Source organism: Suricata suricatta, chromosome 11 (genome assembly GCF_006229205.1).
Source record: "Suricata suricatta isolate VVHF042 chromosome 11, meerkat_22Aug2017_6uvM2_HiC, whole genome shotgun sequence".
NCBI classification, from domain to species: domain Eukaryota; kingdom Metazoa; phylum Chordata; class Mammalia; order Carnivora; family Herpestidae; genus Suricata; species Suricata suricatta.
The window spans coordinates 53524198-53549803 of NC_043710.1; the positions used below are offsets into that span (position 1 = coordinate 53524198).

The 25606-nt window shown below is 51.6% G+C and overlaps 2 protein-coding genes across 13 annotated transcripts in view; one reads left to right on the forward strand and one right to left on the reverse strand.

Moving 5' to 3' along the window:
* Positions 1-9966: 9966 nt before the first annotated feature.
* Positions 9967-11207, forward strand: RHOG (ras homolog family member G). Its single transcript, XM_029956024.1, has one exon. The coding sequence runs from the start codon at positions 10035-10037 to the stop codon at positions 10608-10610; it is 576 nt and encodes a 191-aa protein (XP_029811884.1). The 5' UTR covers positions 9967-10034; the 3' UTR covers positions 10611-11207.
* Positions 11208-11871: 664 nt separating this feature from the next.
* The window catches only part of PGAP2 (post-GPI attachment to proteins 2), a 22931-nt gene continuing 9196 nt past the window's right edge, over positions 11872-25606 (reverse strand). For 3 of the 12 annotated variants that reach the window (XM_029956012.1, XM_029956022.1, XM_029956014.1), the window contains exons 3-8: positions 22768-22942; positions 18653-18821; positions 14081-14333; positions 13832-13938; positions 13100-13208; positions 11872-12892 (exon numbers count right to left, since the gene is read on the reverse strand). In XM_029956012.1, the coding sequence (XP_029811872.1) occupies positions 12762-12892; positions 13100-13208; positions 13832-13938; positions 14081-14333; positions 18653-18821; positions 22768-22901 (903 nt within the window). In that variant the 5' untranslated portion in view covers positions 22902-22942 and the 3' untranslated portion in view covers positions 11872-12761. Of the gene's footprint in view, positions 12893-13099; positions 13209-13831; positions 13939-14080; positions 14334-18652; positions 18835-19890; positions 22707-22766; positions 22943-25508; positions 25591-25606 lie in introns of those variants that run through there. The other 9 variants (XM_029956016.1, XM_029956017.1, XM_029956018.1 and 6 more) reach the window with 8 other exon arrangements.

Consider the following 25606-nt stretch of genomic DNA (forward strand, 5'->3'; position numbering starts at 1 on the left):
CGGGCAAGTTTGCTTGCGGGAGGCCGCGGGCGGGAGCTACTCGGCTCTCTGCAAGTTGGGCGGGCGCGGCCGGCCGGGCGGGGCGGGGAGCCGGCCACTGCGAGCCGGCGGCGGCTCCGGGAGGGTAGATTTCTGTACCGAGGCAGGCTGCCCCGGTTCCCCAGAGCCGCGAGGGACCGCTGAGGTGGGAGGGTCTCCCGCTCTGAGAGAAAAGTCCCTAATGTGGAAGACCTGGGGCATGGGACTCGGAGGCTGGGGTCACCTCAGAAGTTTGGGGGAGGGGGGTTCCGAAGGGTGCGGGCCCTCTGAGCTCGGCGCTCCCTCTGCTCCAGCAGTTGTGACACTTGGGAGGTTGGAGGGGAGCGGTGTCTATGGCCTGTGAAGCCTTAGACTGCTGAGAAAGAGCTCCCTCCCTGGAAGATCCTTGCCAATCCGGACCCACAGTTGCAGGCTGCAGTTCAAGATCCTGTGCGCTCAGAGGAGCGCGGAGGAGCTCGCCAGCCCCAGTCCGTCTCTCTGTATGTCTATTTTTCTGACGCCCATCCTCTCCATCCCTGGAATGAAGCAACAAGTATTTAGTAAGCAAACATGCTCTGTGCCCAGCTGACCCGACGCTGGCCTTGCTCTTTGGGGGATAAACTGAGGAAGGAGAGGGCCAGGTCTTGTCGGGCAACTAGGGGTACTGAAGGCCCCTTACAAGACCGCATCACTGAAAGGACTGTTTTGAGGAGCTAGAGAGAAGAGAGCTTCTGGGAGGCAGCAGGGACTCTGGACTTGGGAAATTATTGGTAGCATCTCCCACTCTCTGCACCCCATCGTTAGTCCCTGAACTCTCATTTCTCTTCCTCCGTTCCTACTTCAGACCCTCTCCACAAACTCTCCATCACCCTCTTCTTGCATCCTCTTCAGTCTTTTCACCTAATCACACAGTCATGCCTACGTCCTGTCCTGTCCTATCACCTGCCGTGCCCCTCTATCTCTGTTCCCTGCAGCTTCCCTCCTTCCTTCCTTGCCCAGCTTCTGGCTCCCAAACACATGCCCACCCTTTCGCTTCTTCCACTGCCCTGCACTCCTCTCATTCTCTCTGTCCCCTTCCCTTTGAGCCACTTATCTCCAGCTGTGGGGTACAGATCTTTGGTGGGTTTGAGAGCCTTTTCAAATCTCCCTACCTCAGAGAGACAGTGATAGAGATGATTACAGGGCTGGAAACCCTTTCTATATGTGTGTTAGCATGGGATTGTCAATGTGTCTATATCTTTATCTCTTGGAGACAAAATAACTGCGCTCAGCCTTGAGAGGGCCCAGAGCAGGGGAAGCTAGCAGAATGAAGGGAACCTGCAGTGGGTGAGGTTGTGGTTAGGCAGGAGGAAGCAGTCTGTAGCAGCCAGGGCAGAGTGACACAGGAGTAAGACTGGTGAGAGAGGTCGTGGGAAATCAAAATCACCCAGACCCTTGTTTGCGTAATCAAGAGGTCAGGTGTCGAGGCTGGGGGATAGCCCGAAGGTCCCTGACTCCAATGCTTACTGGTTCCAACACCACCTGTTAGGGAGAATGAGACCAAGTCAGCCAGGTGTGATGGAAGGAAAGGGGGAGGGCAAAGATAGGATTCAGGAGGGAAGACTATGGCTGGTCTAACTTCAGTCTTAACTGTTTTAGTTCCAATTCAGGAAAAGAAGAGGGTTGTAAGGCAGAAGTGTCTGCCTCCTCTTCCCTGCTGCCTTCTGGGACCTGCTCAGGCAGGGAACCCACGTGCCCTGGGCTGCAGCAAGGCCTTGATGACCAGGAAGCCTTCTGCTGACCCATCTGACTTCAGACACCCTTCATATTCCCCCTCTCTCAAGAATTTCTCCCAAGTCTAACTTTAGTCCAACCTGGCTCTGTAAGCTCCTGCCCCATTCTAAAGCTTCTTCCTCAAGACTTTGGGAAGCATGCTGATAGATCTTGCCTCTCTACCTCCTCAAGTCTACTGTATTCATTTTTCTCCATTAGAGAAAAAAAGAGAAGTGGAGGGGAACTTTTTTGGAATTCCCAAGCACAGCTAAATTTAAGGGCTAATCTGGTTCCTCATTCTGTTCTCTTCCCATGTCACAGTTGTCCCTCTCCCATGAATTGTCCCTTCTTTCACCCACCGATATCTCCTGTTATTTCTGGGAGGTATAGGGGGTCCCACTCCAGGAGGAAGTCCCAGGGACCTGCAAAAAATTCCAGCTCAGAGATGGATGTGCATGCAAGGTCCTTTTTCAGCATCATGGCTCATTAAAAAAAAAAAAAAAAAAAAACAACAACAACCATTCAGGAGTTATGACTCCCCGCCTGCTTAAACCAGTACTTATTTTAGGAAGAAATGGCTAATGTGAGATTGTCACAGATCCTGGTTGGAAATCTAGGATATGGAGAGTTGTTTCTGGCCAGCTTGTTAGGGCTGACGGAGTGGCTGATGTGAGCTTTTAGGAGGTCTTAAGCAGCAAGATGTGAGAAGCTGTAGCTATAGTGAGAGAGATATTACAATGGGGGTAGCTGGGCAACTGGGAAGAAGATGGGGGCCCTGGCCCAGAGTGAAAACCTCTTTCTCCATACACAGTGTAGACCCATTAATGATGAGGCTTGTAAGGGTATGTGAGGAGGGAAACCAAGACAAAGCCTGGGCCACCTCCCCAGAAAAGATTGGTTTTCCTGTCTAGGGTCTAGCTTCCTCTTTTATTCTCATGTCATTGGCGGAGGGCATCTCCCCGGGAGCTAGAGCCCAGAGGAGGAGCTCCTCAGTTGGAGCAGGATAGGATGGCTGTTTGTCCAGTAATGTCAATGCTGAATCATAGCCTAGTACGGGCGAGGCATGAGAGTCAAGGTAAGGTGAAAGCAGAAAGGGCTCAGGCATCAACCAGATCCCACCAGCCCATTTTCTGAAGGAATAAACCATTGTTGGGTCATCCTGAAAAAGGCCAGAGATATAGGCCTATTCCTAGGCCAGAGTAACAGTCCTCACCTTCTCCTTTTTGGAAGTGACATCAGGGTGGAGGTTAGGAGACCCAGGTCCTTGTCCTGGATTTACTCCCAACTCTGTATAATCCTGATCAACTTTGTCCCTTGTGGTTCAGCTCCAGCATTAAGGAGTTGCCTATCAATACCTCCTATGAGCATAGAGAATACTGAGAGCTCTAATTCTCCTTCCACCAAGAAGCTCTTCATAGCAGTGCCCCTAACTCTGGGCCCTCCTGTCTCATGCCAGCCTTGATCAGAGGCCTATGTAGTCTCTAAGTATCTGTCGAGGGACAGGACCTGTGGCTTCTTCCCCCCAAAACACAAGGATTCTTACAGGTTGAGGGAAGAGAAGTAGTGTTGGGGATTTTGCCTGGGGCAGCAATACGGGGGGAGTACCCTGTGCCCTGCTCCAGCTCTGCCCCACTGTCAGTGGAAAATAGATGCCGGAGTTTCCTCCCTGATGTGTTTTTCCCTTGTGGAAACCCCCTCAGACCTGGGGCGGGGCCCAAGGGATAGGGCGGCCCTGGGTCTCTCTGTGGGTATTTTCGGGGTGGGGGCAGGATTGGGAGGGTGGCATTTCTGTACAGCATCGTGTGAAATGAGCAAAGGCAAAGGAAGTGCCACTTCACAGGCCTTTCGTGGGGCCCAGGGACCGCTGAGCTGCTGTTAGGTGCGGAGGAAGAAGGGAGGAGGAACCAAGTATTGGAGCCTTCCTCTGTGCTGTCTGGTGGGGGAGGGGCAGCCTCCTTAGCTCCCCCAGCCAGAGCTGCCTTGGCCCTGGGGCTCACCCTTAGAGGAGCACCCCAAGTGCTGGGATGGTGAGAGAAAGAAGGGAACTGGGACTCAGTGAAAGGGTCCCAGCCCCCCACAGCCTTCCCAGATACAACTATCTTGTTTTCTGCGCCTTCTAGCCCCTAGTAGGTAGAGTCAACTCTCTTTGCCTCTTACCCTACCTGCTGCCATGCAGGCTCCTCTGCAGGGGCTGAAGAGTGGAGAATAGCAAGAAGTAGAGTTCTTTCGCTTACATTCTTTTGTTTTTTTCAAGGCTGGGAACTAGGCTCTCTTAGGTTCTGTCCCTGCTGATGGGGAGAATGGGGAAGAATGAGGGAGACTCAGCCTTTGGCCTGGTCCCAGCCCCACACTGACCTCATGTCTCCCCCAGCTTCCTCCTCCCAGCCCAGCTGCAGTCAGCTGCAGCCCCTTTGAGCCTTTTCATATCACCTCTCCACCTCTCCTGCAAAAACAAAGACTTATAGAGCTTCTAAAGCCATTTTCAACACCCACCCTGATCCTCACCTCATCCTTGACCAAGGGCCTTCCGATATTACCAGTCCTTAGCCTTATCAGGATCACTGTTCCTACCCATATTCCTCATCACCTCTGGGCCAGCTATGCCTGAATCACCCCTCTCACCTTCCCAGCTGAGGATAGGGCAATCTAGCCTGTGTGTTCATTACTCTAAATTGTACTCCACAGAGGGAGGAGGAAGTTGGTTACCCTTGTCTTGTGTCTCCAGGGGCATGGAGACTCTTCCTTGTTCTCCAGAACAAGGGGGAGGAGATATGTATCAGTCTGCAGCTTTTGCTTAGCAATCTGCCAGGCTTCTGGAAGTAAGCAGGACAGACTCCCTCCTCATGAGGCATCCAGTTCAGTGTAATGAATAGTGGAGACAGTACTGGGGAAGGTAGGGCGGGAGAGGGGGTTGCTTTGGTATTCTGGAGAAGCTGGGGAACAGAACTGGGCCCTGAAGGATTGGGAGGCTCTGAGGTGGGGATGCAGAACTCCAGGAAGAGGAACTCCTCTGTGCAAAGAACTGAGGGACAGATTGCATTCATTCAGTTATTTACTAATAGCCACTGAGTGCTGTGCTCAGCCCAGGGAGACAGATCAGCTAGGACCTTGCCCTCTAGACCCTCCCAGTCCAGTGATGAGAGATAAAAGTCAGATCAGCTTCCATGTGATACAAGATAGAATGTACCTGTGAGAGAAATAAGGACCAAACCTGGCATGGGATAAGTCATTTGGGATTTGGGTGATTTGGAAAAAGCTTCCTGGAAGAAATGGCAAGAGTACTTGGCTCTGGAGGACAGACCTTGGAGCTGGGGGTGGGGAGGGGTTAACGGATGGAAATGGCGGGGGGGGGGGGTGGTAAGCTGGGTTCCCACAGGGACTGCCAATATTGTCACTTGCTGTAGTTTGGAGAAGAGTGTGTGGAAGCTGCTTGTAGAAGTTCAGGGTGGTGTGACCAGAGCTTAGGAAGAGAATGTACACAGATGGATTATAGTTAGAATGAGTTTCAAGGAGGGCTGTAGAAGGGGAGCCCCAGGTCAGGGAGGCAGGTTAGAAGGCTATAGTAAGTTCCCATTGCCTCTTAGAGCCCATTCCTCCCCTCCCCCACTCCCAGTTGGGACACTTCCCGTACTATAACGGCCACAGATCTGGCAATCAATCTGCTGCTTCCTTTCCCTCCCCCATTCTGGGCCTGCCTGGGCCACACCCCACGACCAGGTCCCACTGGGTGAAAGCTGGGCTCCAGGGACCACGTTAGCCTCCCATGAGTTGTGCTCCCATGGACTGTGCAGATCAAGCTGGTGGTGTGAGGAGAGACTTTTGCCTATCTAAATCAAAGCTTTTGGCTGTGGGGTTATTGTCCAATTCTGGCTTCTATGCCATCTATCCAGATCTCAGTAATAGGGCAGAAGCAAGCTGATCAGAAGGCAGTGGCTGCATACTCCTGTGTGCCCAGCCCTACACACTTAGCTTTTCTGTGAGGGCAGTGGAGAGAAGCTCAAGCTTCTACTGGGGGGCATTCACAAGCTAGGAAACTTACATCTGACTACTGGAGGAGAATCATACCCACCCAAAGAAGGGCTAAAAGGGGTGGCCATGCCATGAACTCATGGGACTGTGAGACTGAGGCTAGGCCTTCAGTCGGGAAGATGGGTGAGGGGACAACAGCATACAGAGGAGCAGAGGAAAAGTCCAGAGGCAAGAATGATCCTGATCCTTTACAAAGGACAGTGGAGATCCCTCTGGAGCAGGGAGCTGGGAACTCACATTTACAAAGCACCTAAGTTGTACACATATATTGCACTTAATCCTTATGACAACCTGGTAAGGTTGGTGGTGTTAGCTCCTAAGGGGCAGGACTAGGGTTTAAACCCAGGTCTATCTGACACCAAAACCCCTATCAGATTATGGAGAACTCTGAACACCAAGGTGAGGGACCAGGCATGATCTGAATTAATTTTAGACTATAAAGCCAGAATAACACTATATATATTTGCAAACATTAATTTATATACCAAATAAAAGTCCTTTAAAAAAAAAAAAGTCACCTAGTAAATGAATCACAGATGATTCTGACCCCAAGCAAACCAGGCCTCTCACAGGTTTGGCCTCTGAAGCACTGACTGATGTTTCTTATGTGCCGCAGGGTACACCCTCCCTTCCAGCTGGTGCCCTCCTTGAATGAGCTGTGGGAACTTACTTGACCCAGCTCAGGCCATAGGATTTCAGAGAAAAGAGTTGTCCTGGGAGAGAGGATAAGGGTGAGAGCTACATCTGAGCAGGGAGAATTAGGCTGATGCCACCACTCTGATGCCTGCCTAGTCTGTGCTTCCTGCCTCCTGGGATGAAGGGCATTGCTTTTGTCACCTCTTGTGTGCACAGCACTTCCCAGTTTACAAAGCTCACTCATTCCCATGCTCAGGGATCCTCACAGCTCCCCTTTGAGGCAGGGAGAGCAAGTATTATCTCCCTCATTGTACAGATGAAGAAACGGAGGCTCCAGGGAGGGAAGTGACTTACTTGCTTAAGGTCCTTTAAGACAGCTGGTAAGGGGTAACCTGGAGGCTATATGACACATTTGAGGAAAACATGGAACTTTGGATGACAAAACTGGGGGTGTGTCCTGGCTTCTATGCTAACTACCTGTGTGATGTTGGGTTACTTTAACTGTCCTGAGTTTGTTTCCTAATCTGTAAATTAGTAATATTACCAGTGGGTTGTTATAAGGATCAAATAATATAACATTGTGTACCTATAAAAGGGTGTACCATGTGAGGGCTTTTGATCAAGGGGCAGAGTCAGCAGGTGAGTCCAAGAGGTCACATTCAGGTAGCCAATGCACTTGTTTCTATACCACACTGCTTCTGATTTGCTCCGTTTCTGGACACTACCTCACTCAAGATCCTTTTCCGGTGTCAGTCCCTGTTCCCTTGCCAGCCCGGAAGCTACTCCGTCCCTCCCAGCTTCTTTGAGGGCTGATTTACTGATTGCTGGTTGATAACCCCTCCCTAGAGAGCTGCCCAGAGCCTGCTATACTTCCAGTCTCTTGGGCCTTGTGACTGCCAGCTAGAGTTCCCTCCTTGCCTTCCTGCCGGGCCAGCCCAGTGTTGAGTTTGTAGGGGAAGAGTTCCCAGTCACAACTGCCACACCCACCCCTCGGCTCTGTGGGACTGAAGATTTACAAGCCCAAGAGTCCTGTTCTCAAAACACAAGGGTCTCCAGATAATCCTGTGAACACAAGTAATGGCCCCTTTCCCCCAACCCCCCAAAAAACTGGTTGCTCCTTTCCCCAGGATAGGAGTCACAGAATCCTGAGAATGAATGTGCCCTCACTTGCCCCAATTGCCCAGGCCTTAGGCATTTGTTGACTCAGTCCTCCCACCCCTACCCTGTGCTTCTGGGGGCCTTTCCTATACCAACCATCCTACTCCCTGCTCCCAGGGCTCTTGATGTCTACTTTCATCTAACTAGTACTCTTGTCATTTTTCTCCCCATTTCATGGATTGGGTAACTGAGGCCCAGAGAGGCTAAGTGCCTCATGCTTGGTTGCAGTGAGTCAGCAGCAGCACAGAGCTGGGGCTAGGACTTACGTTAGGTCTCTTGATTTCCAGTCTTGAGGTTCTCTCCACTGCTCTAGGGGACCCTTATTTCCTTCCCAGACCCATTCCCTGAGGTTCTCTATCCTCTCTTCTGAGGTTGAACACATACTTATTCATGCAAATGAGATGGAAATATTTTTAATCCCCAGAGGGGCAACCTCACGGAGTGAAACCATTTCCCTTCAAGCTGGGACCAAGCCCTGGGTCCTGTGCAAATCCCATATGGCCAGAATTCCTTTTCTGCTTCCCACTGAGGGATTCCTTCCCCCCAACCATTTGAGGCTTCTGAACCAATGGTTGAGAGGTCAACCTGAGGGGTCAGGGGTTCTCAGACCAGGGTATAATCTGTGTGAAGTGAAATGGGCCAGTGGTGATGGTGCTTGGGTGGAACATGGGATACTTAGAGACTAGGTATGTCTAAAACAGGGCTGTCCCCTCCAGGAAGCAGGGACCTGGTTGTGGGAGAGAGTCAGGGAAAGGAAGTCACATACTGGCCAGAAAAAAAAAAGTCCCCCATGGCCAAGAGGAAGTAGCCAATGAGAGGAGGAGTCTTGCCATAGCAGTATAAATAATCACAGGGCTTCCGGAAGCTCTGCTCTGTTCCAGAACTCAGAAGAGTAGTTCCTCTCCCCAAGGCCCTGTGAACTGCAGGAGGAGACCAGGGTGATGGCTGGGGCTAGGACTTCTCATACTTACCCCACTAATAATTACAGCAGCCTGTTTATTTGGCACTTCCTTTGTGCCACACCTCATGCCAAACACTTTCTTCATATTAGCTCATTTCATACTCTCAGCAATTCTAACACAATAGGCAAGATTATTTCCATTTTACAGATGAGAAAATTGAGACTCAGGAAACTTACATGTGTTGCCCAAGATCAAACATGACTGGTTCATGGAACTGATATTAGAATCCCTGGCCAATCTGACTCCAGGGTGTATTCTCAGTGATAGTGCTTTAATGCACCATGTTCCCTACCCAAGTTTAAAAGCTTCTAATTTTTCAGAGGTGCATGCCATGATCTCAGGAAAAGGACAGAACATTAAGGGAGGAATCAAATGTTTTCCTCTTCTGTCCATCCCTCTTGTCTGGGCTTGAAGGATCTACCTCACCCCACCAAGGGCCTTGAGAGAAGATGCTAATGTCTGGGAGCTGTAGCCTCTGCCTCATTCATCATCATTACACACCCAGATTCCAGACCAAATCTCAGCCAGGCTCAATCTGCAGGATTCTCCTGCACAGAGTGGCCAGATAGGGTTTGCTGTGCTTACAAGAATTGTGGTCAGCTCTCCCTCCTTTTCCCCACCCCTCGGGCACCCTGGCTTGAGGTAGGGCAGCTGTCTAGAGAACTGTGCTCCTTACTCAACAGGTTTCTCATTGTGCCTTTTGGTTTGCAAGCAGTGCCAAGATGTCAGGTTTAGAGTTAAAACATTAGTGCACTGGGCAAGAAGGGCCCTGAATTGATAGAGGCTCCACCCATGGCTGCATGTTAGAGTGACCAGGGACAGCTGCTCTGTGCCAGAACCCCTCTCTAGTCTACTCAGTGGGAGGGGTCCCTATCTGGTAGAGGATCTGGTAGATCCCTAAACTTGTGTATCCTCTTTTTGTGTCTATACTGCCTGAAGGAAAAAGAAAAAAGTAGCTAATACTTATTGAATGCTTATTATGACCAAGGCACTATTCTAAATGCCTTACATGTATTAATTTACATAATCCTTACAACTGCCCAGTGATGTAGGTATTATTTTATTCTCATTTTACAGATAAAACTGAAGCACAAAGAGGTTAAGTAATTTGTCGAGAGTCACACAGGTAAAAATAGCAGAACCAAGATTTGACCTTATTCGGGTCTGGTACCAGAACTTAGGTGCTTCACATAATACATCATGCCATCTTCCTTACACCTGAGTATGATTGCTTGGTCTTAGGGCCTCTCTCTCACTCTATATCTTCCTCTCTGATGTCTGTCTTGATGAGATTGCAAGATGATGTCAGGTTAAGAGAACAGGAACTGGTTTCCTTCTGTGTGTCCCCATTCTTTCTTCCCAATGGGTAGAGGCCTCCATAACCATGAGTGTCCCTTTATTCTGTCCATAGGTCACTGCATCCAGAGGGGCCCAGAAGGGGAAGGAGGCATTGCCTCCACTGTGGCAGCTGCACCCACGATGCAGAGCATCAAGTGTGTGGTGGTGGGTGATGGGGCTGTGGGCAAGACATGCCTGCTCATCTGCTACACGACTAATGCCTTCCCCAAGGAATACATCCCCACAGTGTTCGACAATTACAGCGCCCAGAGCGCGGTTGACGGGCGCACAGTGAACCTGAACCTGTGGGACACAGCGGGCCAAGAGGAGTACGACCGGCTCCGCACACTCTCCTACCCTCAGACCAACGTCTTTGTCATCTGTTTCTCCATTGCCAGTCCACCCTCCTACGAGAATGTGCGGCACAAGTGGCATCCAGAAGTGTGCCACCACTGCCCCGATGTGCCCATCCTCCTGGTGGGCACCAAGAAGGACCTGAGAGCCCAGCCTGACACCCTACGGCGCCTTAAGGAGCAGGGCCAGGCGCCCATCACACCGCAGCAGGGCCAGGCCCTGGCCAAGCAGATCCATGCTGTGCGCTACCTCGAGTGCTCAGCCCTGCAGCAGGACGGCGTCAAGGAAGTGTTTGCTGAGGCTGTCCGGGCTGTGCTCAACCCCACGCCCATCAAGCGTGGGCGGTCCTGCGTCCTCTTGTGACCCTGGCACTCAGCTTGGAGGCTGCCCCTGCCCCCCTACCAGTTGTGCCTTGGCGCCTTGTCTGCCCCCAGCTGTGCCTTAAGGACTAATTCTGGCACCCCTTGCCAGGGGGCTCCCTGAATGCCCTTTTCTCTGAATGCCTATTTCTCCCGAAGGAGGCCCCCAGAGAAAGGGGCTTTGGGCCCTGCCCCACTCTGCTTGGGAACACCCGGTATTCCTGAGAGCTCACCCAGGCCAAGGTTGGACGCCTCCCCCAGAAGCCAACCCAGTGCTCCTCCCCCATTTTCCCTACTGACCAGTTGATCCAGCTTTCCACACAGATGTTGCTGCCTATTATGGTGCCTTCTCTCAGGTTAGGAGCTCTCAGCTGTCCCTAACCTTTCCCTCGCTGCTCTTCGAAATGCTCCCCCCTCAAGATGCTCTCTCCCTTTCCCAAAGAAGGAGCCATAGAATCCTGAGATGAATGTGCCCTAACCTACCCCCATGTGCCCAGGCCTTATGCATCTGCTGACTGACTCAGCCCCCCCACCCCCACCCCAAGCTCCTGGGGGCCTTTTCTACCCCCATCAGCATCAATAAAACCTCCTGTCTCCAGTGGCCCTGGCTCCTCCCTGTGTGCTGGGCATTGGGGGTTGGGTAGGGGATGGGCATGGGCTAGGGCTCCCCAGAGACTGGGAGCCTTTTGTTTCCTGTAAAAGGGGACAGGAGACAATAGGCTTCATTGTGGTTCCCCCCAGCCCCCAATTTCCCTAACAAAGCTCTGGGCTCCTTTGGAGGGGCCAGTCTTGCTCTGGGGTTCAGCCACAGATTGTATAGTGGACTGAGATGCAAAGCATTAAGGAAAAACTTTCTGATCTGAGGCTCAGGAAGGAGAAGCTGAGAACCATCAGCCTGCAGGCAGGTGCTCACAGTTCTGCATTTGAGAGCTGTTGCCTTACACCCTAAGGTGGCAGGCCTTCACCGTCAGAGCTGGGGCTAGAAATGAGGCCTGTGCCTCAACCCAAGACTCTCCCAGTTATCCCAGCTACCAAGCCTTGAGTCATTACAGGGATACCTCAGTCACTCCTACTCACCAAAATTGTGGCTTAGACCAGCCTTAGGAGACGCCAGACCTAAGGTGGGAAGAAGGGGGATGGGGGGATGCCATTTAGAATCATACCATCATGGACTTCTTTCTTACATCCTGGAGCGTGTCCCTCACCTCAGTTCCATTAAAGAAAGACCCAGCCGAAGCCCCAAGACAACCAAGTCTAGCCCAGACTTTTGGAAACAAAAAAAAATTTATTTTCCTTTGAAATAAAATGTACAACCAAAAGAGGTCAGGGCATGGGGCAGTAGGGAGGATAGGGAGACACCAGAGAGCCCATTCTGGGGCAGGAATCTGCCTCTGACTCTACCCTGTACCTTTGCTTGTAAGGAGGAAGAGTCCATCAGCCATTGATTTCAGAAGGGAAGGAAAATAAATGTGCCAGTGCTTTTTCTGGAGCAGGTCATCCTTCAGGTACAGAACACTACCTCAAGGTAGTGTCAGGACCACAGACCAGCAGAGCCCTTGGAAATCATACAGCCCTCCTACCCACCAATCACCCGCATGGGCACACTAAGGCTTAGATAGGGGAGGGGTACACACCAAACAGGAGGTGAAGTCAGGGTTAGAACACCTGGGCAAACTTAGCAAGGGACTGTGGCCACAGGCCTGGGCATGTGCAGGAGATAATTACATACACCAGTCAAGTGAATGACCCGTGGAGAGTAATGGCTGTGGTTTTTGGGTAGCAACCACTGCTCAGTGGTCCCTGACCTCAGCAAGAGGTGGCTATGTAAAGGCCAAGAATCGATGGTGGTTATGAACCTCAGAACTTTTTTTAGCACCAGATGCTGGAGCTCTCCTAACAGCTCAGCTTCTTGGGGCCTCTCAGATAAGGGTGATGCTGCTTGAGGGTCCCTGTGCCCTCTCAAGTGGGGTGAGGGAAAGGAGAAGCCAGCAGGGCTACCTAAAGCCCTGCCCTATGCCCTTCCACCTTTCCTCCCCGCTCCCCCCAGCTTCCACAGGGTCCACAGAGGACACCAGGTGGGGATAGCCAGAGTGGTGTCTTGTTTCTATTTCTGGGCAGTGGACCACAGCCTCCTTCTTAGCAGGAGAGAAAGGGTTTAGAATCGCTTTTCCTCAGGCTGAGAGGTAATGAGCAGCTCCTTGTTCCCGAAGTCCCACCAGGCTGTCATGTGGAACGCCATGTTGGTTAGGACAACGGTGTACTCCAGGATGGCAAAGATGGTGTACACTGTTGTGAGGACACAAGAATAGGGCATGGTGAGACTCCTGCCCCCACCCACCAGGGGCCTCTTGATAAATCGCCACCACCACATCTCTACACAAGAGACACAATGGCAGTCAGCCCCCAAGGCCACTGCTGTCTCGAACATTATAGAAAGCATCACAACTGTCCCATAGCCACTATGACCACGTACGAATCCCAGCCTGGCCTCACCTCCAGCCTCACAATACATGTTGTGCCGAAAGTAGACAGCCAGCGCCGTGAAGAAGGAGATGAAGTTGATGATGAAAAGCCGCTGTTTCCAGTTGTAAGACTTGCGGTCCTAGAGGATGGGCTGTCTGATCACTCTGCAGCCTGTTGGATATGTGTGGGCAGCCTCCCCTCTTAGCCCCAACTCCTAAGGGCTGTGTCTCACCTCCCTTGGTTATGGAAGGGGCAAAGGCAAGGGCAGCAGGAATGATGGGCATGTTCATATCCCTGCATTTGGGAGTATAATGAAGGCAAGGAGCAGAGCCATCCTGCCCCTCCCACTTCAGCAGGATGGAATATGAAAGTTACCTGGAGTCACCTCCCAACCCAACCCATCCACATACTGTGAGGAGAAGAAAGGTGTCTGGGGGTGGGGGACAAGGATGGGGGCAGGGCACTGGAGTTATTACAGACCATGGACTGCTGACACAGTTCCTAACCCATTGCAGCCTGGGTGCTGTCCCTCATTCTATCCCTATTTGGAGTCTCCATCTCTTCTATTTTCCAGTCTCCCATACTAAGCAAACACTGTCCTAGATTCTGACCAATCCATCACCCTCCACTCATCCCCAAGTCCCAGCCTCAGCCCGATTCCCATTAACTCCAGTTCCTACCTCACCATTACCCGCATCCTGAGGACCGGTGTCCTTGATTTTCCTCTGGGCCACTTAGAGCCCCACTAGGGGTAGACCGTACCTCCTGACTTACTGTGTGCTTCTTGGTCAGCCGCCAGAGAATACAGGTGAGAAGCATGTGACTGAGGGAAGAGGCGATGAACACAATGAAAGCATTTTCGTGGATGGCTGGAGGGAGAGGGGAGGGTTGGGAGCCGCTCTACAAGGAGCATCCAAACCCCTCCCCCTGAAGGTCTGAGGGAGGGAGGGCGCAGGGGCAACCCTTCCCAACCCTTCCCCCTGCTCCTCCTTCCCTCATGTGGGCACCCACTGAAGTCCTCAGAAGAGGAGACGTAGGTGAGCACTAGCAGTGCGAGGTTCTCGATGACGTTGAGGCCAAAGTTGAGGCGGCAGAGCGGGCGGTAGCCAGGACATGGGGACGCGCAGCTGAGGTAGTGGTTCCAGTAGGCGAAGGCCACCAAGAAGCGGGGCGCTGAGTGCAGGCCGATGCAGAAGCGCCACACGTAGCGCTGGGGCACCTCCCCACCGATGGCTGAGCTCACCGAAGGCAGGTAATTGGGCACCTAGAGAGTTGTGACCAGTGCGGTGGCAGGCCTCCACTGGCCCCAGCCACCCACCTGGAGCTCCTTCTCTCCATCAATCAAAATCACCCTGGCCCTCAGAAGGCTCCAATCCAGCCCCTTCCTTTCCCAGAAGTCCTCCTTCAGGCACCCCCAGAGCTCTCCTGGGAGACGTTCTCTTCCAGGTTCCTGCCCCTCGTGTGCTTGTTCTCATTCCTCAGGCAACCTGGGGTTTGTGCAAGGGCTTGATAGGACTTTTCCATCTCCCTACACAGAGAACCTACATACGGCTAGGGAAGCTGAAGACAGGTTCAGACTCTCGTGAGCCCATAGCACAGAGCTATGGGAGATTCCATGGCCCAGGACCCCAGATTCAGTCCTGAGGACAGGAATGAGTCACAGACCACCTGAGCTTTCTTGGGACAGTGCTGGAATCACTGCCCAGCTGAGCTGTTCTTGACTGCTCTCACTTCTACTTACTCTTCTGGGCAGGTGTGCCAAGGTGGTAGAGGATGAGGTCCTGGGGGAGCTGGGTCAGGAGGGTACCCCCACCCTGATCATGTTTAAGAAGGTGGGTGCTGGGCGCCTGGGTGGCTCAGTCGGTTGAGCGTCCAGCTTCGGCTCAGGTCATGATCTCATGGTTTGTAGGTTTGAGCCCTGCGTCGGGCTGTGTGCTGACAGCTAGCTCAGAGCCTGGAACCTGCTTCAGATTCTATGTCTCCCTCTCTCTGATCCTCCCCTGCTCGCACTGTCTCTCTCTGCTTCTCAAAAATAAATAAAAAACATAAAAAAAAAGAAGGTGGGTGCTCCTAACCTGGGGTAGTCTAAGGAAATGACCCTATTCTTGTGCATCCCTCCCATTCATCTTTCTCAAAGCCTGGAATTCTTCATTCCTTCAGGAACTGGAACACTTCATCACGGTTGAGGGAGGAGGAGGAGGTAACACACACAGCTGCGAGGAGGATCGGTGTGTTGCTCGTGTGAGAGGGTGATAGGATGAGGGAAGAACAAACAGTCTGGATGGGGATAGGAAAGCCAGGGGGAAGAGGATCTCTCAGACTGCAGGGCCTGGAACAGTGCTTCTACCTTAAACATGCATACAACTAACCAGGGATTGTAGGATGTAGGGGGTCTGGAATCTGAGAATCTGCATTTCTAAAGGATTGGTCCATGGCACTCATTTTCTGTGGACTTTTTTTTATACTTTCAGCAAGGACCAGAGCAGTGCCAGAGCCCAGGGACCCAGAGAAGGAAAGACCCTGCTGTGACTATAGCAGGACCAGTCTTCAGAGATTGAGTTCAAGAAGATCCCGTTCTTTCTCCTAATGGTGACGCTGATGGACCCCCATCAATTTTGGGAACGTAGGCAATGATGGAGGCAGCTCACAGGGCACTGGTGGGCCAGGGGGAATACTAGCCAGGGCCTTTGCAGTCTTCACAGAAAAGGAGATAGATTCCCCTTAGCACTAACAAAGGAAGCTAAGTGCAGAGCTCTCTGAGAGGGTGCTGCTCTCAAGGCCATGGCTTGAAATACCATAGCTTGAGACCAGGCTCAGATACTCACTCTGAGTAATCAGTAAAGAAGCAGCATGGAGGCTTTGGAGCCACACAAACCCGGGTCTGCATCCCATCTCTGCCTTTATTAGTTGAGTGACCTTGAGTAGTCACTCACCTCTCTGAGTTTCAATTTCCTCATTGGCAAATAGGGATACTACCACCTACCTTGCAGGATGATTGTGAATATTACATATGATGTTTGCAGAGCATCTGCAGTGTTTAGCACACAGTGTGTTCAAGTGATGGCTTTCAGAAGACAAACTTCCCTGAAAAGCCTGCAAACAGCTGGTGAGCTATGTGGTTATTGAACATGGGAAGCCCGCATAGGAGCAATAGGCAAGAACTGTATCTTCATCAAAGACTTCTGAGCCCACCAAGTCTCCTTACTTTTCTGCCCCTCTGAATAGGTCCCCTAAGTAAGCTTAGTGGGAGTCTTGCCTCTATTTCCCAGAATATTCATTCTGAAAATTCCTGCCCCAATCCCAGCTACTTTAAGGGGAGCAGGACCAGCATGAGCTTGTTTATTTGTTGTTTTTTGTTTCCTCCAGCATGAGCTTTCTAAAGCTTCGCTGGGAGAGCCCAGAGCCCTAACTGATGCTGAGAAACAGGTAAAGGGTACAGGTGGCAAAGATCTGGGAGGATATCACAAGAGGAAGGGAGATTTAGGGTCCTGTGGCTACTGGTGTCATCCTCATAAGCTCCTCTAAGATTAGGGATGGAGGAAGGATGCTGAGAGCAGGGATTTCCTCTTACCCCCCCCCCCCACACAAACACACATGCACACACATGCATAATCAGGTATAGATATTCATTTATGTTCCCCCATCCCAAGCACACAAGTTCTCCACTCACCAACTATGCCAGTAACATCAGGATCTATCAGAGACCAGGTGCCCAATTCACCCCAAATCTCCCCATGAGCTAGGAGCTAACAGTACTGAAATGGGAACATAACCTCTTTCCTCAAGAACAAAAACCCTCTGGGGCACCTGGGTGGCTCAGTCGGTTAAGCATCCGACTTCAGCTCAGGTCATGACCTCACAGTTCATGGGTTCAAGCCCCACACCGGGTTCTGTGCTGACAGCTCAGGGCCGGGAGCCTGCCTCAGATTCTGTATCTCCCTCTCTCTCTGCTCCTCCCCTGCTCACACTGTCTCTCTCTCTCTCTCAAAAATAAATAAACACTAGGGGCACCTGGGTGGCTCAGTCAGTTAAGCCTCCGGCTTCGGCTCAGGTCAGATCTCACGTTCGTGGGTTCGAGCCCCGCGTCGGGCTCTGTGCTGACAGCTAGCTCAGAGCCTGGAGCCTGGAGCCTGCTTCTGGTTCTGTGTCTCCTTCTCTCTCTGCCCCTCCCCCTCTCATGCTCTGTCTCTCTCGGTATCAAAAATAAATAAAACATTAAAAAATAATAATAAATAAATAAATAAATAAACACTAAAAAAACAAAGTTTAAAAAGAACAGAAACCCTCCACCTCCTGGAGGCATGGCTCAGTGGATCTGTGCCAAGGCAGTAGATCAGAAATTCACATGGTATAAAGGATGAAGGTCCAAAAAATTCTCTATCATAAGCACCTCAGATTGCGCCAATTGAGATTCATTCCTTTGATAAAAATCCCCTGAACTTATGGATGACTTTGCTACCTACTGCCCTCATCCCTTGCCAACTGAACATAACCTCCCATTCCTTTAAATTCAGCCTGCTACCCTTCTCTGGACTCCATCCCTCCCTCTCTATCCTCATAGTCCCTATCTTAGCTCTGGTCTCCTCAGTAGCATGATCTATTGCAGTAGCCTCCTCACTGATCTCCCTCCTCTTGCCCCCGGCCCTTAAATCTGTTCTCCACTCAGGAGCCAGAATGCTCTTCTAAAACATAAGTCTAATGATATCCCTTTCCTGCTTAAAATCTCTCCAAAGCTCACCACTGCCCTCTGTATAAAATCAAAAGTTGTCAGCCTGGCATTCACAAAGATCCTTCTTTAGCCCCATGTCAGAAATGCCCCCTGCTCCAGGAAGAAAGTCTTCCCCAACACCTAGGCTGGATTAAGTGTTTCTTCTGGGCCCTGTGATCCTTATGCTCCCCTTTATTCCCTAATGTCCCTTTATCACAATAGGATTCCCATCCCACTCTGCTGTGACCGTCTGTGTCTGTAGGATGAGAGGCTAAGGGCAACTCCATGTTCAGTTCCATGCTTCTGACACAGAACCTCTACCCCTGGGCCCTCAGGAAAGGCCTGGTGGACTGCTCTTGGAGGCAGGAAGTCCATCTCAGTTTCTAGCTGGCAGAGCCCTGAGTGGACAAAGGTTGAGGGGCCTGAGGCTACCAACGTAGAAACCAAGCCTGAAGATTCTAGGGCAGGGCTGGGGGGTCCTCTCAGGCCAGACCTCCAGTCTGGGTCAAAGCCACTTATGACTTCTGGCTCCTAGCCCCATCTAAGTCCCCAGTCCTGGCTTCCTTTCCAGTCTGGTCTTTCTTCAGCTTTCCTCCTCCCTCTCATGACCTCTCTTGCCTATTCCCCTCCCTTCCCTTCCCTTCCCCCCTCTGCTCCCTGGAAATCTCTGTAATCTTCTACTCTCAGAGGACTGTGACTCCACTTCCCTTTAGTCTCTCCTCACAAATTCCCCGAACACTGACTTGCCCCCTACCATCCTTGTATCCCTTTCCCCTTTCTCTGATCCTCTGCCTTCTCTCTTACACTCTGATTCCACTCTTACCAACATCTCCTGACCTGGCCCTGACCCAGATGCGGGGGAGCTTGGCACTCACCCCACAGTCAGTGGCCACCGTGTACTCAAAGTGGAACACCAGGGACCAGATGATGCAGAAGAAGAAGCCGAACATGGGGAAAGTGATGACCCACCAGATCATGGCTGTGACGCGGAGCCGGAACACAATCCCATCTGGGTCCAAGGGCTGGAAGGCCGCAGAGAACATCCTGTAGGGAGTGGTGCCCAGGCAAGGTGAGGGACATAACTTGGAGCCTGCTGGGACACCTGGGCCTTGGGAAGTGGAGCCTTTTCCAGAACTGGCTCCTCTGGGTATAGGGAAGAGCCACATAGAAAGAGCATAAAGGGAAATGAAAAGCAGTGCAGAAGGTAAGTAGGTGCAGAGAGAGATGGGGCAGGAGCAGCTGAGCCAGGCAGGGTCAACTCTTAGGAATCCCTTTGGCACAATGGTCCTGTAGGTCTACCTCTTAAGGAGTCTGGAGAATAGAGGCTCCCAGTGCCTGGACATTGGAGTCTGATAGACATCTCTACCTCAAGATTCTCACACCCACTCAGAAGGATCAGAGGTAGAAAGGTTATTATTTCTGTTCCATAGAACATTGGACTAAGGTCTTAGCCACTTGATAGCTTAAAGCTCCCAAGTCGAGGCTTTCTTCAGGTCAAATAACCTAGACAAAGGACCCTTGGCTCAGATGGGTCCAAGCCCTCCCACTGACCCTGTCTGACCACATTCCTCCTCTTCACCCAAGTTCAACTAGGAACTGTGGGAGTGCCCAGAACCTATTTCAATGGGGCCACTGGCGGCCAACCAGCCCACCCCCAGGCTCAGAATGATCCAAGCCTCAGGCCAACAGTACCATCATCTCAAGATACCAGGGTCCCTGCAGAGGCTTCTCCTTCCTCTTGAAGAAGACCATGTCACCCATTCCAAAGTTTATGGGAATCTGAGGGTCATGGAAACCTTCTCCACTCAGCTCGAGCCTGTTGTGCTGGGCCAGACCCAGCAAGGTCAGACCCAGACCAAGGAAGCCAGCTTCTTCCACTCCCTTCTCCCTTTAGGCAGAGAAGTCCCTCCTTCCACCCCCCACTGCCCCAACCACCATGACTTATGAAACGGGTTCCCTTCTGGGGGACAGACAGAAATGGCTTGGTACTCAAAGGCCTAGGACCAAACTTTCTTTGGGACTCATACCTCCCACCACTAAGGGAGTCCTAGTTCACTAGTCCAGCTCCGCATAAGGGAAATGAGGGAGGGGGCACGAACTGAGCAACACTTACGCTGGGTGCTGAAGGATCCGCTGGGTGCTGAAGGATCTGGGGCTTGGGTTGAGGGCTCTAGCCAGACTGAAACTATTCTAAGACTGGAGGGTCCCACCCCTAGCTCTCCAGGGCCTGCCCTCCCACCCACAGAACTCAGCTCTCCACGCTTGCCTAAGCACACAGCCCTCCCAGGACCAATAAGGTCACATCATAAACCCTGGAACACTCTGCAAAGGTAAGGGTGATAGTGGCTAAAGTCGGCCCACAACAGCTTCCTTGCCAGGGATGGGGGTGGGGACGTTTTTGAGAGTTATATCCTGGGATATAGGCAGGTTTCTGAGAAGGAAAAGGGAGAAAGCAGAACAGGATTTCACCCCTTCCTGTTGGGCCTCACTGGAGAGCTAGTTAATCTTAGGGTAATATACATTCAGGATCCAAAACAGATCTGGATGGGCCTGAATATGAGGTATCAGTGTCCAGAAACTGCTAACTCAGCGCAAGATGCCTTAACAGGGGTCTAACAGCCAGTAATAGGAACGCAACAGTACTATTTTTCTCTGCACTACCCAGGCCATATGAAGTCCTATGCCCAGATCAGGGCCTCATATGGAGAGATTAGTGACCGACTGGGCCAAGACTAGGTGGGGCATGTCCTGTGAGGGTTGCCTGAAAGAACTGGAAATAGGCTACCCAGTAAGAGTAAACTCGGGAACCTCTGCCCCCATTACTGCTGTCCTATCTCAGCAGGGCTGGCTTGATGCCAGGAGAAAGAGTAGCTCTGAGGCTCCCAAAGCAGAGACAGTGCAAAGGCAGACATTCACCAGAAAGAGACTGTTATGTCCATTACAAGAAAGAGCTTGCTAATTGTTAGTTACTAAGCTTCCTTAGAATAGGCTGCCTGGAGAGGAAGGAAGCTCCCCATCACTGGAGACATGCAAGCAAACACAGAGTCATCTAATTATAGATGTGTTATAGTAAGTTACTTCTTTTATTCCTAGGGTTGGCCATTCCTAGAATATTCCAAATGAGAAATTCAGAGCATACATCCACCTGGGCTGCCCCAAGGTGGCTCCAACATGGTAGTCCCAGAGAGTGGGGACAAAATATTGCCTGGGTCATTGAGCTCAGTCCTGCCCCAGAGTGGCTAGGTACCCCTCCTGCAACGACCTATGCCTTAGCTCCCTAACCAGTATGCCAAGAATGGGTTATAGGCATGCCACATATGCTGGCTTTCTGATTCTATCAGCCCTCAGGAGCCAGCCATGAAGGGCAAAGCAAACAGCCTATTCCATTTAACTCCATATGCCTTACAAATATTATAATTACATGCATGGACTAAGACTAGGTGGTGCCAGGCCTTCCTTTTCAAAGAGCACTGGGCTGGTGGGGCAAGGGGGTCCTATTCATTTATTCGACAAATTATTTCTGATTCAGATGTAGTACCCACCTTGAAGGAGTTTCTGGACTGGTGGGGAACAAAAATACAAATATGATGTGATAGAACTGTATGAAAGATAAAACAGGGAACTGTGGGCACCCAGAGGAGAGAGTGATTAAGTCTGCCCCAAGGAGGTTAGGGAAGGCTTGTCAAAGGAGGAAACATTTGAGAAGGGTTTTGCAAGATACAAAGGCGTTAACCAGGGTGAGAGAAACATTTGCTGCATTATCTAAGGTGAAAACTGGTTCAGGAAAGTCCATTGGTTGGATCCTTTTTGATTCTCCCCCTCAAGATCACCTGGTCTCCCCCTTTTCATCCAGTCCTATTCTTTCCGATGGCTCTCAGCCTTGGGTCTCATCAGACTGGCTGCCTGCCACTCAAGGCCAACATCTACCCATCGACAAATCAAGGAGAGAGAAAACTTCCAATCATAAGAACAAAAGAAGTAGGCCCCACTCCATCCCACCAGCCAGAGCCCACTCCAGTCATAGTCCTATTTCTGGAGCAAATGCTCTTTACAGGGAGGCAAGAAGCTGAGCTGACCGGGGGGCCTTCAGAGCTCTCTCTGACACTATTCCAAGGGTCCATGTCAGGCCCTGCCTCCTTTCCACCTAGAGCGCCTGGGCTCTTCCTCTCCTGCCCTGCCTTCCAACCTTACAATCTCCTTTTCCTCCTCCTCCTCTGCTCCTCACCCTTCACATTTCCCAAACCACCTTCCTATCCTTCCTCTATCTGGAGCTCTACACTACTCCTCAGGAGGATGAGAATTGCCAGCCCCATTTTAGACATGGGAAGCTGAGGCTCAGTCTCTGTCTCAGGTAATAGAGAGTCAGTGGGTGAATTAGGAGTGTAATAGAGGTCAACATAGGTCTCACCCTCTTTGCCCTGAAATACTGCAGAGAAAACTCACGTCTTTCCTCCTGGCCCAGCACACTATATCCCTGCTCAGATGGCACATGGCTACCTGGGGAACATAGTCCATATACACATATGGAACACATATATATACACATCATCAGGCCCCCATCCAGACACACACAGATATGGTCTCTCCCACACACATACAGTCACAGGCATGCATACATAATCACATTCCCACAGAGACAGGCACAGCCCACAGTGCCACACTAAGAGGCCCCAGCACCCTCTAGCCCAGTCCAGTTCTCTCTACATCCCCCCACGAAACCCTCAAGCTCCTGAACCTGCCCCTCTATGAAGTAAGGACTGAATTCTGGGGCTGCCCAATTTCAGCAACTCCAGGCCCTACTGACTTCCATGGAAAGTGGCAGGAGGCTAATTCCCGAGACCTCAATTTGCAGGTACCCAGCAGCCCAGTTTGTCTGATGGACCCCCATTGGAGAGCTCACTAATCCTGTTACAATAGAATCAGGATCCAAAATCGATCCAATTGGACCTGAATATGAGATATTCCCCACCCCACCCTTCGCAAGCCCTACCCCACAGTGTGTGGCTGTAGTCTCCTCGAAGTGGAAGAGCAGGGACCAGAGGATGCAGAAGAGGAAGGCGACAAGTGGACAGCAGACTGTGACCAGGGCCACCAGGGTGAAGCGGAGCCGGACCAGGGTCCCATCCCGGTCCAGCGGCAGTGGGACCTGATACATCTTGTCAGACCTGGGGATGGAGTAATATGCTGTCAAGGCCCAAGGCAGTAAGGCTGGGACTTTGTGGTAAAGCCAGCCCTTGTGCTGAGTCCTCAGCTTAGCTGTGCCATGGGGTGGAGGGTCTGAGAAGAAAGCTATCTAGCCCCTAAATTTGGACAGCTCCTGCCCTGGCTGGGGAAGACTGACTCAGAATCCCAAGAGAACATTCACCCTCAAATTTCAGAGAAAAGACAATGAACCAAATCTGTGCTAAAACAAAGCTTGAATAGATTGGGAGAGCTTCTTCCCCCCTATACCTGGCTTTACAGGTCTATGACAACAGGAGCTGGTTTAACTGGTCTCTCTCGTTTCAGGAACCAATCCTAAAACCTCTCAGCAGATAGAGGGGCCCATCTCCTCTCAAAGGCCTTTGAGCCTCTAGGTTTTAAGGGCTCCCATCAGCTTTCCCTGCTTTACCCACTGGCCCAGGGCCTTCTGTACCTTCAGTCCCTTCCCAGGCTCTGTGTGCCTGCACCACAGTGCACAGCACAAGGGCTCCATGGAAGCCAGTAGAACCCTGACCCCCTGCTCATCCCCCCCGGCTGCCTCATGTGCTCTGAGGGTGAAAGGCTTTGCAGAATCAGGCCTGGTGCTAGCCTGGGCTTGCTCTTTGCTGGAAAGAGCTGCCGGATCAGCTTCTGGAGGCTTCCCAGTACCCATGGGGCCTGTCCATCCCCCTCCAGAGAGGAAGTAAAGGCTACTGAGGACTGTGACTCCCTGCTCAGATAAGGACAGTACAGTCAAGAACTATAATGACCAAGTATACACCAGCAATCCTAGCCCAGCCTCCCTCAGTGCACAGAGGGGAAACTGAGGCTAAGAGAGGCGCAGGAACCTGCTCAGGGTCATACAACAACTAGAAGGGAGAGCCAGCAGTGGGGAGATGTGGGGCCCATAGGGTCACAAACTGCAGCTCTAGCCTTCTTTGACTCCTTCCTCTCTGGGACAGAGCTCTGGGCAGAAAGGTCAGGTTAGATCAGATTAGGAGGGGAGAGAGAAGGGGCACCTGTCCATAAGAGAAAGAAAGGTAAATCAAAGCCTGTATAGATGAATCAGTGAGCCTCATTGCAGTGTCCCCACTGCAAAAACAGAGAAACCAACATGCAGAGAGAAAGGCCTTTCCTCTAAAGCCAGATGCCGGGCCTGAGGGAAAGCCATCTTTGGATCTTAGGCTTCTTGTGGCCAAATGAAGGCTGGCTCCAGATTCATAAAGAACCCGCCCTTCGGGACTCAAAAGGTCTTGCCAGATCAAGTCCCACCTCTTCCTGGCCCCGCCCTCAGCAAGAACCTGAAGCTAACCTCCTAGCATTCCAGAACCAGGTGAATCACCTCTATGTTCTCCTCCATCTTACCCCACCAGCCTCTCTGCCAGGCCCGATTAGCCAGCCTGCCCCAGTTACCCAACCTCTTTTCTGCTTTCAGGGACCAGAGATCTCCCAGCAGAATTGCAGAATTGGAGCTGGTGCCCCTCTCAAATTGAACACATTTCTTGGATCCTCCTCAAATGGACTGTAAGTCCCTAGAGACTCTAGAAGAGGAAAGACTTCCCCACCCAGCCCAAACCCTGATTCTGCGCTTGTAGCAGCACTAGTCTCCTCTCTGAAGCCAGTGGCTCTAGAACCCTCAGGAACAACTGGGATGCCCAAACTGAAGACCAGATCCTCAGGGAATGAACAGGCACTGCCTGAGGCAGGGAGTGGGTAAATAGGGTGGAGGAATAGTCTGTTCCACTGCTTGGAGGTATGCCTGGCTTCTCTTTTAGCTGTGTGACCTTGGGCAAGTCATCTAACCACTTTGGGCCTTTATTCACAGTTGTGCAACATGAAGATCATGTGGTTTAGATTTCTAATAATCCAACATGGTCATTTTACTTCCCCAGGTCTCAGGACAGGGAGCTTACTACCTGAAGGATAACTCTTCAGTCCCACTCAGCTCTAACTTTTACATAGGGACTACTTACCTGGAAACTACTTTCTTAGGAGTACCCCTATGTTATCTCCAAAGGTCCCAGAGATCTCCTCGGCACCTAGCTAGAATCCATACTTACTGGGTACCTTCTGAGTATGAGGCAGCCAGCTTCATGCTCCATATACATTGTTTCTTTTAACCCTCACTATAATTCTATGAGGCAGGCCCTATATAGCCTGTGTATTTCCATTTTACAGAACAGGAAACTGAGGTTGAAGGAGGTTGAAAACACTTGCCCAAGGTCACAGGCTAGTAACTGGCAGAGGTGGAACTTGAAATTACTCTATCGGGTTCCAGAGCCTCCTCACACCTCCATCCCTGGCACCTAAAGAGAAATCCCCAACAGCAGACCCTGTGGAATGAAGGAGAGCTCAACCAGCGCACACCCAGTACCATGTGGGGATTAGGGCGGGTAAAGAGTTAGTTCAGAAGTGGGGACAGCAGGAGATCCTGGGAAAGCACCAGCACCTTCAGAGCTTGAGGCTGGGCGGTGAGGAGGCTGGACCTCGTGGCGGAGCTCCCCCAAGTGGGGTTGCCCCGCGGTCCGGCACACCCATCCCCATACTCACCCAGGCTGTGGCGGCGAGGAGGCCGCGCCGGCGCAGGCCGGGCTCTGGGGGAACCCGAGCGGAGCCCAGGCCCGGCCTGGGGCAAGCGGCTGGGGGGG

Coding starts and splice junctions, on each gene's coding strand:
- RHOG (XM_029956024.1), top strand. CDS start 10,035: ATGCAGAGCATCAAGTGTGTGGTGGTGGGTGATGGGGCTGTGGGCAAG.